The 18875-nt window shown below is 39.1% G+C and overlaps 1 protein-coding gene across 1 annotated transcript in view; it reads right to left on the bottom strand.

Moving 5' to 3' along the window:
* Positions 1-261: 261 nt before the first annotated feature.
* The window catches only part of CYBB (cytochrome b-245 beta chain), a 31555-nt gene continuing 12941 nt past the window's right edge, over positions 262-18875 (bottom strand). Inside the window, exons 6-13 of the mRNA XM_012736664.3 lie at positions 16850-17040; positions 14046-14175; positions 11776-11868; positions 8980-9233; positions 7910-8072; positions 6718-6864; positions 4448-4572; positions 262-3320 (exon numbers count right to left, since the gene is read on the bottom strand). Of these exons, the coding sequence (XP_012592118.1) occupies positions 3194-3320; positions 4448-4572; positions 6718-6864; positions 7910-8072; positions 8980-9233; positions 11776-11868; positions 14046-14175; positions 16850-17040 (1230 nt within the window). The 3' untranslated portion in view covers positions 262-3193. The remainder of the gene's footprint in view (positions 3321-4447; positions 4573-6717; positions 6865-7909; positions 8073-8979; positions 9234-11775; positions 11869-14045; positions 14176-16849; positions 17041-18875) is intronic.

Genomic DNA, 18875 nt, shown 5'->3' with positions numbered 1-18875 from the left:
CATACCTGGTCTTCTCTATCTTTAACATTCTGTCTATGATGTGAAGTGACATTCCCTTGACCCTTATATCAGTGTTGTGAGAATCACCAGGACATTAGCACAGAACATAATCCTCAGTTTTTCCTTCCAAATCCATAAACTGTGCAGTGTGTGGCATGTCATATACAGAAACACAGAGAATCTCAACCCCACGCCAGAAAAGAAAATCTTTGCTTAGCTGAATTCACCCTTTTTAATACCAAAATGAGTAACACAGACACAGAGAGAGCTTATTAATTTTAATAGTTGAGCAGAGTTTTAACAGTTCTTCCTAGGAATTATCTCCCAGGTGCCACCCAAAACTATTCACATACAATGCCTGCAAGTATTCAAATTTCATAAACACATATTGCAAAAGCGGGAGAACTAGGAAAAGCCTTCATAGCCTTGAGATTAATAACAATGCTTCATCATTCTCTCGGTACCTATTACTAAATGCTAAACACTAAGTACTAAAAATGCTGCGTTGGCAGCTGGCGGCTAGGGGCTGGTGGCTGGCGACTGGTAGCTTGGAATAAAAATAGAGAAGGAAGCTTTTATAGTAACAAGCACATTTACACTCATTTTTCATCTCATAACCAAGATAACACAGGGCAGATCTCTCTATTTTGATAACTAAGTTGGTGTCAAAGATAAAAAGCCCTGGAGAAACATTCTCAAGGCAAGGTTTGGAGCTGATTTTACTCCTGCCACAGGTTAGAAAGGGCCAATATTCTCAGACACCTTATAACTGAGGTTGCTCCTGTCCTGCACATAGGTTGGTGTAAAGAATTGAAACTATAAATGCAGAGCCTGAGTCATAGTAATAACACAATAAATATTTGTTGAATGAATGAACTGATACCTGGAGTGCACACAGACCTGTGAACAGGCTCCACCTAAGTTTCTCTAAGCAGAAACCTCCTGGTACATTTTGGAGAAGTGACATTGACACAGCAGGCCTTATTTGTCAGAACCAACCCTCAGTTCCCTGAGGATCCTGGGAGGCCAAGGAAACAGTGGTATGACAAGGAACAACTGAGTTCTTACTTAGTTCATCCCAATCCCCCAATTATGACCTCTTAGCATCAAAATTTGTGACCCGATTTCAAAAGATTCAATACCATATGTAATCAAAATAAGATGGACATGTTTATGCCTCATTCAATTATACTCAGTACACACAAAACTTTAAGATATTTGGGGTAGGAATTGACCTAAGTGAGACCCCATTCCCCTCCCTTTCCTTTTTGTCTTTTTTGCTTTCTCTTACTCTCCGCTTCTGTTCTCTTCTCCTCCTTTCCATTTCCTCCTAGCCCAGTCTCCTGCCCTCCTCCCTTCTCTTTCTTCCTCATTACCAAAGTTGAAGATTTCTTAAAACTCTGTGTCTTCAGGGGGTGGGGCAAATAAAGCCATTTTTTTAGTTCCCAGAAATGGGAGCGGTTCAAAGAAAAAAAAAATTACTCCTATCCACACTAACAGTGATATAGAGACTCTCTTTTGATATCATAGATATCCAGAACATTCTATTGGGAGTAAATTCAATCTCTACTCAGTAAATTAGATATTTTAGTTTTCAGGATGTCAACTTCAGGATGATGATGATATAATAAAAATAAACTATTAGCTACACACATAAGATCCATTTTGTGTGTGTGTGGAAGTAAAACAAGGGGTGGAAGCTATTTAAAGGAAATGAGCATATCAAATACATATTTGTCACAATTCTTAAGTTCAGAATTCACAAGGGCTGGCTGGTATAGAATGTCTCAGGCAGGAAATCAGTCTGCGTTTATTTCACAGCACAGAGAGCAGGACTAGAGGAGCCAACCAGAGTAACAGCAGGAGATCAATTCTTTGCCTCCATCCTTCTTTTCTCCATGCTTCAAATAAGAACCTGAGGGTCCCTCCAGTCATCCTATTGGTTAGTATCCTTAGCCTGTCTTTGACCCTGGGGAGAATCAAGTTCCTTTGGTCCACAAGAGTAGCTGAAGTTATTTCCTTAGATAATTCTGTTTAAGGCTTCAAATTCATTCTAGCCCGGCACTGAATGGTTCTAAATATCATCTTATTCATTCATTCAACAAACTTTCCTTAAATACCCACTCTGCAGAGTACCATGATAAATGCTGAATATTACATTAAATCTAATCAGACTAGTATTCTTTTGTAGGAAAAATCTCTCATCCAGTTAGGCTGCAGTATTGGTAAACTGGAGCATGCTCAGATGTCAATACAGTCACTACCAAGTTACCAAGTGTTCAATCACTCTCAGTATGAATTATCTCCTATCTGGAAAATTTCCTTCAGTATAATACTGATGACAAAATGACACAAAATGGAAAATGAACAGCCACTCCTTGGCTTACTCCTTCTTTCGGGGAGTATGAAATCCCATTTTGAAGCAGTTTGTCATTGTGGAAAGACTATCAAACCTGGAGTCAGGTGGCCTAGATCTGGTCTCAGCTTCATAATCTTGGGAAAGTTACTGAACCGTTTTGAGCCCTTCTTTTTTATACCAAAAATGAGTCCGGGCCGGGCGCTGTGGCTCACGCCTGTAATCCTAGCTCTTGGGAGGCCGAGGCGGGCGGATTGCTCAAGGTCAGGAGTTCAAAACCAGCCTGAGCAAGAGCGAGACCCCGTCTCTACTATAAATAGAAAGAAATTAATTGGCCAACTGATATATATATATAAAAAATTAGCCGGGCATAGTGGCGCATGCCTGTAGTCCCAGCTACTCGGGAGGCTGAGGCAGAAGGATCACTGGAGCCCAGGAGTTTGAGGTTGCTGTGAGCTAGGCTGACGCCACGGCACTCACTCTAGCCTGGACAACAAAGCGAGACTCTGTCTCAAAAAAAAAAAAAAAAAAAAAAAAAAAAAAAAAAAAAATGAGTCCAGAAATCTTTGCCTTACCTTCCTCTGACATTACTGAGAGGAAAAATGAAATGTATATAAAAGTGCTCTGAAAACCACAGAGCTCCATACAAACGTAATTTATCACTATCAAACAATTTGACATTCCCTTCAGGGAAAGCTATTACATTATAGTTTCTTTTTCTCTCTCTTTTCCCCTGTTGTTTTTTTTTTCCTTTTTTTAGCAAGGAGAACTTATCAACTAGCATTATTTGGGCATTTGGCAGCATAATGCACATTGATTTGTTATGGAAGAGACGATTTAGAAGTTTTCCTTGTTGAAAATGAAGTGAACTCCACGAGGGCCAGACTCGGAGTTGGAGATGCACTGTTTACTGAGGGTTTCAGCCAAGGCTTCGGGTCCACAGAGGAACACTCCTATTCTGGTACTTTTGGGGAAAAAAAAAAAAAAGACAGTTTCAGGCTTTGGGATGAGATAGACTACAAAGCAGGTGGGGAATTTCCTATCAATATGAAGCCCCAGGGCAGAGTTCCCTTTGCGTCTTTGTCTTTTCCACAAATGTCAAGGAGTTCGGATCACTCTGGTGGAGTGTGGTTCTGCCCCGTTTGTGGGGGCAGCTAGATAATTCAAAAGGTAGCTGAATTCCCTGGAAGAAAGGAATCCACGCAAGGTTTTTAGAAACTTCTACCACAGAGAAAATGGTGGTGAGTTCATGAATCTGTGGGCTACTTCCCTTCCGGGCCCTATGCCCCCATGCCCTCTCTGGCATCTTGAAATCAGGAGCAAACCTGCTTTAGATACACCAACTCTGCTACCAGTTTGGTGTGGCTTCATTCCTCTGAATTTTGGAGTCTAAAGTTTTGCTGTTTAAGGTGTGGTTTCAGATCAGTAGCCTTGGCATTAGTCCTTTAAGAATGTAGATTCCCTGGCCTCATCCCAAACCTACTAAATCAATATCTGCATTTTAAAAAGATCTCCAGGTGATTTGTATGCTCATGAGAGTGTAAGAAGCAATGGTCTAAAGGGTCTGTTTATGGTGATCTCTCATGTTTCTCATGTGTTCTTGAAATATAGGGGATCCCCTTCAAGGTTTTATAGTGAGTAAAGCTTTGGTGAAAGCAGAAAGGGACTTGGGACATCTGTCAACTTATGATCTTAGATCCAGAAGATATAACTGAAAATGAGGAAAGTGTCTTTTTAATAATAAGTATAAAACATTTGAATCTTTAAAAGAAGTAGATATATTAATGAAATTTAGGAGACTAAAGAAAAGAACTAAATTATGGCCCTACTTGGGATGAGCAGGTAGAGAAAGTATGACGTAGGGACCTGGGAATCTTTATTTTTTACAACTCTCTAGGTAATTTTGGTATGATTTAAAGATCCCTCTTAAAATTAGAGATATCTAGACCCTTCCATTTGGGCATGAATTCAACCTTTATATAGTAATATGGGTATTTGAGTTTCTAGAATATACAAGTCTAGCCATGATTGGGAGCTGCTGCTTTAGGCAAATCACAAGCCTCAAGAACACCATGGTGGGGACCTGCTTACTTAGGGTGTTGACTTGCAATTGTCTTGAACTCATTATCCCAGTTGGGCCGGCCATACAAAGTCTTTTGTTTCAGGCCTGTGATCACATCTTTCTCCTCGTCATGGTGCACAGCAAAGTGATTGGCCTGCAGGAAAGGACATGAATTCAGAAAAAGGAGACATTCTGTAAAAGCACATACAGATGTATTTACATAATTCACAGATCAAGCTCTTACTACCCCTTCTAAACTGAGGCACCCTGCTGAAGGCTAAAAGGTAAACAAAGATGAACAAACTGGGTCTCCCTCAAGCAATTTACAATCTAGAAAGAGAGTCCCTAAGTATAAATATAAATAACCCTGTATGTAGAACACCATGTGATGAGTGCCATGGAAGAGGCATAAACATTCTAATAAGAACAAAGAAAGGAGGTGGAGTGAGAGAATAGGGGAAGATTTAGGGCCGCAGCATTTGAGTTAGGCATTGAAGGGTGGGTGGTGTCTCACTGTTTTTCTCTCTACTCTACATTTGACTTTCTCTTTTCGCCCTTATATGCTCCCACCCTTTGAGAGAATCACTAAGAACTGAAACAATTACAGACTAAAATGCACTAATATTTTAGTAACAGGAGGCACTAAATGAGGCCTAAAGCTAGTCCATGTGTATGGATGTGGGTGTGATGTGTATACAGTCATAAGTTGTTTTTCTGCTATTATTCTGGGGCGGGAGCTCACCTCGAACAACAGGTATTTTTCATAAACGTAGTAAATTCAAATTATTTCTTTAAAAGTAAATCAGATTTTAAATTCACTGGATGGATGATGGGGATAGAGGAGGTTAAACAAGGTGGCCACTCTGGTTTAATAATCTTTTCTTGCAAAGAAAAATATTAATAATTATTTCTTCAATGCAAATATATTGCCCATTTGAAAAACTGTGCCTGGCTTTTTAAAATAACAAACTATAAAATAATTTATATGTTATATAAATTATATATTATATATTTTTTCCCTGGGTTTCATTTTTCTTTTTTTGAGACAGAGTCTTGCTTTGTCACCCTTGGTAGTGTGCAATGGCATCATCGTAGCTCACTACAGCCTCAAATTCCTAGGGTCAGGCGATCCTCCTGCCTCAGCCTTCTGAGTAGCTGGGACTACAGGTGCGCACCACTATGCCAGGCTAATTTTTCTATTTTTAGTAGATGTGGGGGTCTTGCTTTTGCTCAGGCTGGTCTTGAACTCCTGAGCTCAAGCAATCCTCCCTCCTTGGCCTCTCAGAGTGCTAGGATTACAGGCATAAGCCACCATGCCCAGCCCTGAGTTTCATTTTTAACAAAGCATTTTTGGTTTTTTTTCCATTTTGTTTTTAAATTGCAGAAGTGGCGTCTTGAAGCCACTTTTTCCGTAGCAGCAATTCTTATGGTCATGTGTCCTTGGATCTACATTGCCTACTTTTCTAAGACTTGGAGAATCTATGATAAACAACATGTCAAAACCCAAATGAAAAATCAGGCTTCATAGTGACAGGGTGCATGTGAAAGATGCCCAGGGTTGAGGAGCCAATGCCCATATACAGCCAGCTGTTATGGTTTGGATGTGTCCCCTCCAAAATGTAGGTGTTGCCAATATGATTAATATTAAGAGGTGGGGCCTGCCAATATGATTAATATTAAGAGGTGGGGCCTTTAAAAGGTGATTAGGACATAAGGGCTCATCCTTCGTGAATGGGATTAAGGCCTTTATTTATAAAGAAGCTTCACGCAGCATTCAGCAAGCTGTCTTCTACCATATGAGATCACAGCATTTCTACCCTCCAGAGAATGTAGTCCTCACTGAACAAACAAACCTATTAGCATGTTGATCTTGGACTTCTCAGCCTCCAGAACTGTGAGAAAATAAATTTCTGTTCTTTATAAATTACCCAGTCTCAGGCATATGGAGAGAGAGAGAGAGAGAGAGAGAGAGAGAGAGAGAGAGAGAGAGGTGATTTTCCCCCCATAACCTGGTGGATCATCTTGTCTACCTTGTTGAGACCCCTAGTGGAAGCATTGCTCTGATAATGTCAAAGTCATGGCTTTTATTTCTTCATAGGCTTCTTAGCTTTGAATATACTCTCAATAGTCTAAACATCAGTAGGGATACTGAATAAGAGTGAATGGGCTAGATCACCCTAATCTATTAACCACTCTTAAAAAAAAAAAAAGAGTACACAAGACACACCAGTAACTAAGGGCAAATGAGTAAGCCCTGGACACTCTGGGAAGGATGTGAGGCTTTGAATCTCGTCCTCACCTGAGATTCATCCCAGCCAGTGAGATAGATGTTGTAGCTGAGGAAATCTGCATTGTTTCTCTCTTGCATCTGGGTCTCCAGCAGCTGCAGCAGGTCTGCAAACCACTCAAAGGCATGTGTGTCCCGGCATAGCCAGTAGAAGTAGATCTGAAAGAGGGATGGATGGTGAAGTAGATTATATTTGGATAGGCCCTATCAGCATGAACATGTGGATTTCCACTGTCCCCAGAACTTTTTCCTGATGCTCAGAATGCCTAGAAACATAGATTTTCATTTCATAGGCTGGACATTTCACAGGCTAGTTCACATAAACCTTCTCTGGTCTTCATACTGACAGGGCAGTAAATAAATAACTTGGCCTCAGACATACAAAGCTTAAGAAAAATCTATTGGCTCACCAACTTTCCCACTGGATCTGCTCTTACTCTCCCAGAATCCCTGACTTCCATTGGCCTTCCTCTCAGAAAGGCCAGGTCACTGGAATCTAGACTAACAGTGACTGCCATAGGACTTCTTCCCTGCCTGCTCCTGCCAGACATTCATGAGTTCCTGAAAAGAAAAATAGTTCTACTCACACCTCCTCCACATAGAAAAGAGGTAAAGGTAAAGGGAGAATGCAAAAAAAAAAAAAAAAAAAGTATTGGGGGCTAGAAATTGAATCAATCTCAATATCTAACACAGGATGATAGAAAAATTATTTTATGTCCTCTCAATGGAACATGAAAGAATCATTAAAAATCATCATTATAAAGCCTGTGACAACACTGGAAAACACTTTCTATAATATTTTTTAAAAATCAGGATATGAGATTATACATACTCAATATTTACAACTTTCTAAAACTATATAATCATGGGAAAATATTAGAAAAGAATGTACAAAAAGGATAGCTATTAGGTTGGAGTCATGAATACTATATTTTTTTCCCTAACTTTCTTTCTTTTGAATTTCCAGTAAAATCATACAAATATAGTATATTCCATTCACTAATAGGCTTGCTTATATAGAAGCATATTGAACTTATCAAATAGTCCTTTGAAGAAAAACCTTCCTCTCCCGAACCACCCAAAGCTTTTCTTCACTTCCCATGGTCTGGTCTCTGCCAGCCTCAGCCCTGAAGGTGCTCTCAGGCCTCACTCAGCAGAGTGTAGTTACTGCTCCTCCAGACCCTCCAAAAATGAAGAAACTTACCTTTCTGAGCCTCAGATTGGTGGCATTATTGCAATACTTGTACCAGACTGACTTGAGAATGGATGCGAAGGGTGTGACTCCAATCCCTGCTCCCACTAACATCACCACCTCATAGCTGAACACATCTTCACTGGCTGTGCCAAACGGCCCATCAACCGCTATCCTGAAGGGAAATGGGGAAGAGATAGTTACAGAGTCATGCTGCTCTTCAGGTGAGATGGGACACCCATTATTTTTGGGGATGTGTAATATGTCAATTCAAACTGGATCAATTTATCTCTGGGGTACTTTCTTCTATGAGCTAGCTTTCAAGTGACCAACTTAGTGCCAACATCGGGGTTGAAAGTAAGAAAAGGAATTTTTGGCTGAAAACATTTGGTAACTCAGCCCATGTATTTTTTCATCTCTCCAGCTGCTTTCAAGGACAACACCCACAACCTCCCACACCTACACAACCACATCTGCACCCACACCCAAATACTCATACACACATGTCTGTATCTCTTTCCGGGACATTCCACACTAGAAATTCCTGCTCACATTTAGCAATGAAGTGAGAATTTCTACATCATAACATCTTGTAGCTTTAATATCCCTACTTTTCATTTGTCTATTCATTGAATTATTCAACAAGCTATCAAATTTTTATTCAGCACCTAACTGACTGACCCAGTGATGGGCATGTGGGGAAGAAGAGACAAAGGAAATAATGTATGGCATTTACCCTCAAATAAATTATGCCAATTAAAATGTAAGTAAATATGTGTGATACACTACAATTTTGTTTGTTAGGGAAGTTAATATAACTTGGCCTTGATTCTTACATATTTAAAGGAATTTGCGATTATTCTTTACTAATATTTGATTCAAATGTTTTATATTTCACATAAGGATTATAAAAATATGCATAAACACACCACACACATGAAATGAGGAACACAGAAATAGCTACCTATATTCTTAGAACCTGTGTGTTTTGTCAGAAACTTGTGAAATACAGGGGGAAAGAAACTATTTAGTGTCATTTTTCCTGAACTCATGCACCTTTGCAATATGCACATTGTACTCACTTAGGTAGTTTCCAGGCATCTTGAAACTCCTGCTTATCACAGCCACAAGCATTGAACAGCCCCTCTGTCCAGTCCCCAACGATGCGGATATGGATGCTAAAGAAGTCTTCCTCAGGGGCAGAGGTCAGTGTGAAAGGGTGCCACTCCAGCTTGGACACCTTGGGGCACTTGACAAAAATATATTGTCCCACCTCCATCTTGAAGCCCTTCTTCTTCATTTGTAGCTCAATAGTTTTGAAAGGATGAGTGACCACCTATGGAACAAAAAATGTGTCTGGAAATGCCACTTTTCCTGAACTCTTGCCTTTTTGGTGTCCATATGGATAAAAAGTTGAACTAAGATGCCCCACCCAGATCTCCACTTCACGGCCAACACAGCAGTTCCTCCAGCAGATGTGTCTGTCACTGGGAATTACCCTGGGCTGTAGCCCATGACCATTGATGGGCTGATGAAGGAATACAAAGGCCTAGTCCCTTCTCTTTAATTTGGCACAACTCAGAGGGGCCATCCCAACTCTAGTACTCCCTGTAGGATCATCTGAGGCCACAGTGGCAAACACATTGTGGTCAGCTTTTCTCTCTTCCCAATCCTGCTTTTCTTACTTCCTTTCCAGGTTCATCTCCTGAGAAACATGTCCCTGGAAACCTTATACATGAAGTTCTGTCTCAGAGTCTTTACCAAGGAATCCAACCTAATATATTAACCAATTTTGATTTTTTTTTCTCTCAGAAGTCAAGGAAGGTACCAAAAAAAAAAAAAGTGATGGTTTCTTGCTCATCCTTCCTATCTCCCCAGGGAATGAGAGAGGGCCTTAGCAACTAGATAGAAGAAAAAGGAGATCCTATTGGCTAGTTATGTAGTAACATCCCCCAAACCAAGCCCAACTGGGGGTTTGTCTTTGTCCTGAATCATCCCTGAAAACTGCCTGATTCCATGCATTTGTTGTACACTTCTCTCTCATCCATCTCTCCCCAAGCCAGATCCTACCCACTGATTGCCATTCTCATTGTCCATGTAAACAAATGTTCATAGCAGCTTTATTGATTACAGCAAAAATAAACAACAACAAAAGCAAAACAAAACAGGAGACAATCCAAATGTCTCATCAACTAATGAGTGGATAAACATTTAATTGAACACAAAAAGACCAACACAGAAAGTAATATACTGTTTCTTTATTGATTACGAACATGTCTAGAAGAACTTTATATGTATAACTAAAGATAGACCAAGGGACATCAAAAGAAAGAAAAATCAACAGAAACAAAATAGCAGCTTCCTAAGGTTTATTGATATTGCTGTGTTTTTGTTTTTTGTTTTTTTTGTTTTGTTTTTTTTGCCAGCAGGGAGTTGTGGAAGAGTGGGAAATTCCTTTAATAAGCAATTATTAAACATTTCCAAAACTTATGATTTAAATGCATCTTATATGATAAAGCTATAGCCAACTTCCCTTCTGCTCTAAAATAAAGAGTTGTAAAGCTTCATTTTGAAAACAGAAAATGAAAATTACATTGAAAATTCTTTTACCATGTTGCAATTTCGTGTGGTGAAAACAATTTTTACCACATTGCAATTTTGCCACCACAGGCACAAATGGGATTTAACTAAATAAGAAGTACTAGCACACAGCATTCTCACTGGAATACTTTCAAATAACATCTTGTTTGTTATATTAGCTTATATGAGAAGAAAATGAATACCTATTTTCTTCACACTTTGTATGTTGAAAGGAAATACTTGTCTGGTTCAGTAGTCTCTAGTCTAATAAGGGAAATTTTGTAGCAGCTCTTTTTGCTGATCTATGAGATTTTTCTTATAATACAATATAATATCATAAAAGAAGAACTATTTTGGCTTCCTATATTTCAAGACTTTCAATGCCAGCTGAACTAACTTCACCATAACCCTCCATAATGCCAAATGAGGAAAGCTAGGGTGGAGGACAGGAAGACTTTGCATGTTTTGCAAAAACAACCCATAGTAGGCTTTTGGCAAGTACTTTTTGAACTGAGTTGAATTGAATTAAATTGTATTTGATAAAAATATTCTTGCCTGGTGTTCTCTGAAATTATAACAAGAAGTTTCCATTTATATTTATTTAGTTGGATATTTATTTATTTTGTGATGAGAAACAGCTTAGAGAAGAGTTGGGGGAAAGCTACTCTAGATTTGGAGTTAGGACTGAATTTGAGATGTAGCTTAGTTACTAACTTGGTTGAGACTTTGAGCACTTCAACTCTGATATTCTATGATTGCATGTAAAACACAGAAAAGGAGGTAAAGTCGACCTAGAAAACTATCTCAACCTCAATCAGACCTATCCTTGGCTCCCTGGTTCTTTGGGCATCTGAATATTTTAAGACTCAATTTATGCCCTTTTGAATTCACCTCTTTTCCTTTTCCATTCTTAATTAACCACACAATGTGTCTATGCTCTTTCCCCCATAAACACTCACTCACACACACACATACACACACACACACACACACACACACAGAGAGAGAGAGAGAGAGAGAGAGAGAGAGAGAGAGAGAAATATTCACACACACACAAGTCATGTGGCTTCATTTTAACACAGAAAATGGTAACTTCTATTTTCCCCTGTTAAAGGTCCAACCATTTGATTATCAAGCTAAGTACATTGAAATAAACTATAGGTCTTCTCTCTGCCCTAAGTTTAATCAAAAGAAACTGAGTAAACGATCACTCAGACCAATGATATAGAGAACTTGGGTAGAGTCGTCCATTTTATAGTTAAATACTGAATACTAGTAATTCCTAAACCATCCAATACCTTGGTGATGACCACTTTCTGTTGAGATCGCCAAAACCGGACCAACCTCTCACAAAGATACAGGAACATGGGGCCCACTATCCATTTCCAAGTCTGTAATCAGAGCAAAAATGAAAATGAGATGTGTTAAGGGGTGACAGCTAATAAAAGATTCAGAGGAAGAAAATATTTTAGAAGTCAAGTTAATCTTGGTAGACTAATTTACATATTTGACATTAGAGAAGAAAATTTCTTCTATGATATGATGTATGAATATATCTGAAATTAATATAATTTTTGAACCAGAAAAATGCAGTATTTTTAGTCGCATTACGGAACTGTATCTGCAGCATGAAACTTTCCCAAGAGGAACTGTTCATAAGCATGGGATTTCCTCTCAGTGTCACAACTGCAGTTGCAATAACCCTACAACAGAGCAAGATTGGTTTCAGAATTAACATTTCTCTAAAGGATAGCATTTCAGCAACACAATATTTTTAATGCAACATTGCAATTGCTTTTTCTCAGCCATGTAGTCTGAGTTTATCTTTTGCAAGATGCCAAATTTTGTGCAAGAGTTTGGCTGTTTCTCCAATATTCTGGTAAATTTTGGGAGCTATGCAATGTACTTGCTGAATGGGGACAAACGGAAAGATTTTCACATTTCTCTAGATAACCCTGTGGTCAGAATATGCAGTGCCTCAGAACCCTGAAATTACTCTGTAGCATTGTTGGCTATACAAAAGCATATGTAGGCCAAATAGATCCATCTTGGGACTCAACCAGTTGGGTTCCTAGTTTAATACCAAAAGTAGCAAAGAATTTTAGATGGCAATATCATCTCAACAATGACTCTGTAGAATGGATTCCAAGGAGAAGAAAAAATAAGAAAGTGCTTCCCATAGTCTTACTTATGATCTTTCTACTAAACTAATTTTTTAGGAAACTGTTAGAAGTTGACAGCACCTGAATGGCCCCATTTCCAGCCAAAGTTGAAAAATATCCCAGAGATCAGGAATGTTCTGTTGCTGGATTTTGTTTTCATGGAATAGGTATTTAAAACAGTTTCACGTCATCTGTTTCCTGGATACCAACATGAGGCCCCAGTGAATGGAACCAGATTTGGATATTGCCTCCAATATACCCAGAAACCCAGAAACTCTTTTGAGATAGATCCCTGTCACAGTAGGAGTACTCTGAGTTCAGCTGTCATCTAAGAATGTGTGATTCCTAGCCCACAAAGAGGATTGGCAATACAGTTGCCTCTTTATCCTTCCTATTGATGCTTGCATGTACTGGGGATGGTACACTGATGTTTCTGGTTACCTTCATTAATGGGCAAGGATGATTAAAGATTTTAAGTCCTCAGATAGCACACCATGTCTAGAGGAAGAGTATGCCCATGCTAAAAGAGTAGGAAAGAAGAAAGGAAAAAATGGGATGGGAAATTTGCCTCTATGTTATACTGTAATTAAGGAAAAAATAGTAATCTTCTTCAGAAGCCCTATATATGTTGATTTTTGTCTAGTTTTATACCAATGGCTAGCACAATAACCACTAAAGTATACTTTCTGCCAATGGAGGAAAAGATATAAAGATTACAGCGTCACCTTCTCATTCTATGGAGCAGTGATATTGAGAATATACAAAATGGAGCCCTTCAGGCTCCCTATAGAAGAAGGGAAATATTTCATTATATTTTTCCTTGGTCACCCTTGCCTCATTCCTGCCTCCCCTCCAATGCCATTGAGTGTTGGTATGAACCTGACTGTGCTGCCTCCTTTATGTCTCATAGACAGGCCCTCCTGGTGCCTAAAGGCAGCCATATGTGCCACCTTATCAATTCCCTCCCCAGCTCCAAAAATCTTATAGAAAGTTTTACTTCCTGGTATCTAAAGAGGCTGAAGAGGCTCATAGCTCCTTATAAGTGATTTATTTGAGCTATCCAACTTAGCTCAAGGTGGAATCCCTAAATGTCTCTCTGAATATCATTAACTGGTGTTATCGTGGCCTTTACATCCAGAAGAAAGGATATGGAGCCTCTTGAATGCAAATAGCACTTTTAAAAATATTGCTTTTCCAAGTTTTATATCAGGACATTGATAGCAGACCAATGCAAAGCTTATTTTTCAAGAAACAATTCTGGTCAATAGGTACAGCAGAGAAAAGCAGAGTTGGGTGTTCCATGACATCTGTGATGAATAACTCTATGACATCTGTACATGATTCTTAGACACAGTTTGAAGATTTTCAGTAATGAAGCTGTAATAGCAACAGTGAATTGTACATACCATAGGAGGGTTCCCAGAAAACTGCGGAATTGGGCATTGGCTTATTTTCCCCCAGTCTTCAATTGTTTCATTACAAACGGATACATGGTGCTGCTTCATACTCTCGTCAGTCTGCCCACGTACAATTCGTCTGGAAGAAAAATGTAAGTCTAGAGTTGGACCAATTATTAATGAGAAATTAAGGTTTTTTTTTTAGAATCTGGATATATTTGAAGTACTTACACTTTTCACTTAAAAGTAAAATCTTATGCTCTCTGAATAGATTAGAAGAATGGAAGAAAATGTGTGATCTTCAGCAACAGAAAAGAAAAAAATATATATACAATAGCAGAAAGAATATTTACATGTAATGTTATGGAACATTAAGTCTTGGATCATCAATACGTGTTCTCTTCAAAGGAGAATTCATGCTTCTGTCTCCAGTGTCATTTTCATTTACAAACAAAAAAAGCAGAAAAACTGCAAATCTAACAGGGCGACTGCTAGCCCATACAAGGCCTTTGTGCAAATTAGAAAAGGGTGCCACCTCTGTGAAGACAGTCTTACACTCCAAGGGCTTGGCCAGCACAGCATGGGCTAATTTTATCCTCCTTGGCCAGGCACCCTTGTATGGGGGACAACCCAGAGAGTCATACGCAGTAGCTCTGAAACTTAGCAGAAGTGATTTATTTGTGGGTTCAAAAGTTGTACAAATTAAGCCAAAAGGTTAAAATCAGTTTAAGAAGACATAAATTTATGGGGATTATGATATTCTTCATGTCCCTGACTTCAAGGAGCATAAATGATAGGGTCTTCAGAATATATAAGAAGAAATACAGAAGGCCCTTTGTAAAAGTTTATTTTGGAGACCTAAAATTTATTGTGCCATTTGGTGTATTCTGAGAATGTTTCAATTCAAGGTCATTAACCACCACCCCTTACTATCCCTAGGTCTTGGGGAAGAGAATTACCATGTACTGAGTACCTATTATTTGCCATGCTTGGGAAAAGGCACCATTCACAAATTATCTCAGTCCTCATAACAAGCCTGAAAGGTAAGTATTATTATCCCCATTTTACATGAGAGTAATAATTTAAAACAGAGTGTTTTCGTGAAAACAATCCTGTTTTGAGCCAGACAGCCGTGGGTTCAAGTCCCAGTTCTACCCTTTACCAGTTTGATGGCCTCAGACAAATTACTTAACTTCTTTTAAGCCTAAATTTCTTCAGCTATAAAATAGGCATAATAGTACCTCATTAAAGGTTTATTTTAATAATAAATTGGCATAATGTATAAAAAAATGTCAGATACAAAGAGTCCAATAAATAACTATTAAAATTCCAAATGCCCAAGTTCTCATGGGAAGTAAATGATAGAAAAATAATCTGATTTTTCTCCTTCTCGTCTCAGTGCTAAGACCAGGAGTCCAGAAGCCTGGTCCCAGTTCAGCTGTTTCATAGCCATGAGACTGTGAGCAATCAACTAACCAGAGTAAATAGAAGATTTTCCTCAAATGGACAATGGGGTAAATACATCTCCTCTATCTGCTCCTAAGCAGGATGAATATCTGTGAAACTATACAAATGGAAAGTGGTAGGATTACTAAACTAGGGAGAGGAAGAAATTCCTTCTCTTCTCTAGGCTTCTCTGAAACAGCTGCATTATGACTAAGTCCCATTTAAAGATACTCAATTGCTTTAGGAGAGTCAAGAGATTCTTGGTCTCCACTGATTTCTTGGTGCTTAGAAAGAGTTTATCAGGGTCAGAGTCAGCAAGTAGATTAAAAATGAACACAGTAATTGCCCAATGCTACTTCTGCCCACACTTCTCCTTTTCACACCCACATCTTGGCCACCTCTGGGCCAACTGGGCTCTGAGCAGACTGAGCCTTGAGCTTCTACTTCCTCCATCCCTAGTTTCCTGGAGCCCTAATACCCATCAGGGAACTTCCCAGGCCTGCCTTTGTGTGTATGTGGTGTGAAAGAGTAGAAAAAGGAAACCTGGTATTAAAGAGGATTTCCAATAAGGCAAACTCTCCCAACCACACACCCAGGCACTGTGTGTCTTTAAGAGAGCATTTATCACACTCTGCTTTAGACTTTCTGGGCTCCAATCCCAGCTAGGCCACGTACCAGCTGAGGCGGTTGGGCTACATATTTTAATCTTTTTAGCTTTAGGTTCCTTGTCTACAATTACTATATCCAGGTAAAAGGGATAGTGAAAACATGTATACATTTTGGGAAGTAAAAGAAACATTTCATATCAAGCCCTTAGCACAGACCCTTAGTAGAAGTTAACTACTACCTTTATTATTATATTATAATATTTGAAGGCAATACCCATGTATTTTTCCTGCTAGTATTTCCCACAGTGCCTGAGATAGGTGCTTATACTCAGTAGGCAACTAATAAATGATTGTGGGCTTAAATCAAAATTTATTGAACTGTAGCAACCCCTGATTAATCATGAACCCCTCTAGTTTAGTCTAATTTACTAGTGATTAAGCCACAGGAGACATCATTGCAGATATCCAGGACTCTTCCAGTGCTCTCAACATATTTTATGCACTTGCAGAGATACTCCGACTTTGGTATATTTTACAAGCTTGATACAAATACCTACACTACGAATAGCAATTAGATGGATGCAAGAAACTAAAGTGCTGCTGAGTGGTTCCAATCAAGCTGAACACTCTGTCCTCTTACATTCCCTTAGCAGACAAGCTGACCACACACAGGCAAGAAGGTCACTATGCCTCTAATAAAGCATCATGCCTAGAATTTGAGGGACATATAGTCCCTGGCTTCAGATTTTAAACACTCACTCAGCTCCATGGATAGCAAGACCGATGAAGAAGATCACAAAGAGATGATGCGTGTACCAAAACACTTCAAAGTAAGACCTCCGGATTGTTTTGGTAGAGGAGGTGATGATTAATATGAGGCACAATGTGATGACAACTCCAGTGATGCCTGCCAACCGAGTCACAGCCACATACAAGCCTCCTTCAGGATTCTGTAAAATATAAGCACACACACACATACACACACAAACACACACACACGCATAAACACACATGCACATTACTATGAATTCTCAAATGCATAACTACCTATTTATTTATTTAAGTTTCCAGTGTATAGAGCAATAGGTATTTTATTTCCCCTTTGGATAATCCTATTTATCTCTCACAGAGACATATAGACTTGGAATAGATATTTCTGAACTTTAAAATGTCTTACATTGTTGAGGTTTCACAGAAAATATGAATTGATATACTTAAATAGTTAGTCCTAATTGAGTACCAAATAAAGGCAATCAGTTGACTACAGGATGTCCTAAAAGTGTCTGAAGCTCTTTGGTTTTGAAATAGCCACAGTGCTTAGTTTGCAAATATATTCTAGAAATGCCAAATATCTTCGGCTGGGTTCCCCAGAAGCAGATCCTGAGATGAGGGTTCATGGGCAAGTGACTTAGAAAAGATGTGCTCCAAAAGAAACTGGTAAGGGGAATGAGGAATAGACAGGAAAGAGGGACAAGTCAAGCAGGAGGTTGATCTCAGGAAAAGGATAGCTTCAGCCTGATTCTGTAGGGGAACTCTCAAGGGGAAGTTATACCTCAGAGTTTACCTTGACTCAAGGAAAGGAATCTGGGCTTTCATGGCCTGTACCCATCCAGTTATTGACTAAGGGCTGCCCAGGGAGAGGTAACCATTCAGGCCCTCCCAGATCTCTAAGCCTGTGTGCAAAGGGACTCTAGTAACTCCAGGGCAGTCCTCTGAGGAGGAAATACACCTACAGGTCATTGAAAATAAAAGCACTCAGAAAGGTGTGGGAGCACAGATACAGTAAAAGAGATCCAGGAAGATCTGGGAAGAGCATGGAAATGTCAGTTTATCTACTTGTGTTCACATTGCCACCCTCATATATATCATTGGACAAGTAATGATCAATGTAAAAGAAAAATTATCCAAGATATTGTAGAAAAATAATTTCTGTTTTGTTTGATGCTGTTTAATTCTGTCTTTAGGTAGATCATGTAAGTCATTTTCATGTCAGTCTAAAGATAATAAATTTTGTAAAATTAAAAATCTTTTCTTGTGATTTTTTTCTAAACACAAGAAAACATGCTTGGAATTCAATGTATAATAATGTGCTTTAGCCATCTTCCCAAGCCATTGGGCACATGAAGATGACCTGGAGCTTCTCTCTCTGAGTGTAGCAAGTTTCAACAACTGCTGAGAGCAAAGACATTCTTGCTCTTGGATACTCTCTTGGCTGCCCCTGGAGAACTGCTGAGTTACTCCCAATGCACCACGCTTCTCAAGGAATGACAATTAGCAGGCATACACTATCCCTCAGGTGCCGTAAGGTAAAAAAGGACAAAAACATCGCTGACAGCCATCAGCTGGTGGCTGAACTGACACTAACGCCTAGGTCAGGTGTTTCCTACTTCACATAAATAATTTCAACACCAACATCAGATGAGGTCACTCTGTGAGTGTGATGGAAGGAGATCAAAATAAGACCACTGTGAATTCATATCTGAGCCCAGACAAAAACATGGATGACTACTGCTTCTTCGCCTATTATAGATTTAGCCCTGTTCTGTTCCTTCTGCCTCCTAGAAAAATTATTACAATACATAATCTGAGAACTATCTCTATTCCTGACCATAACTTATCCAGAGCAAATCTGTGCATTCTTAAACCCTTCCCAAAACCATCTAACACAAGCCTAAATCCTATGACAAGTCCCTAATAACACCCTTCTGAGGTGTCCCAGACACACCTCAAGGTGTGAGTTTTCTCTTGCTGTAGCAAGAAATAAACCCAACTTTGTTTGACTAGA

The sequence above is a fragment of the Microcebus murinus genome, chromosome X (genome assembly GCF_040939455.1).
Source record: "Microcebus murinus isolate Inina chromosome X, M.murinus_Inina_mat1.0, whole genome shotgun sequence".
Taxonomy (NCBI): domain Eukaryota; kingdom Metazoa; phylum Chordata; class Mammalia; order Primates; family Cheirogaleidae; genus Microcebus; species Microcebus murinus.
Note: the sequence above shows the minus strand (reverse complement) of the source record. Positions and strands in the feature narration are given on the sequence as shown.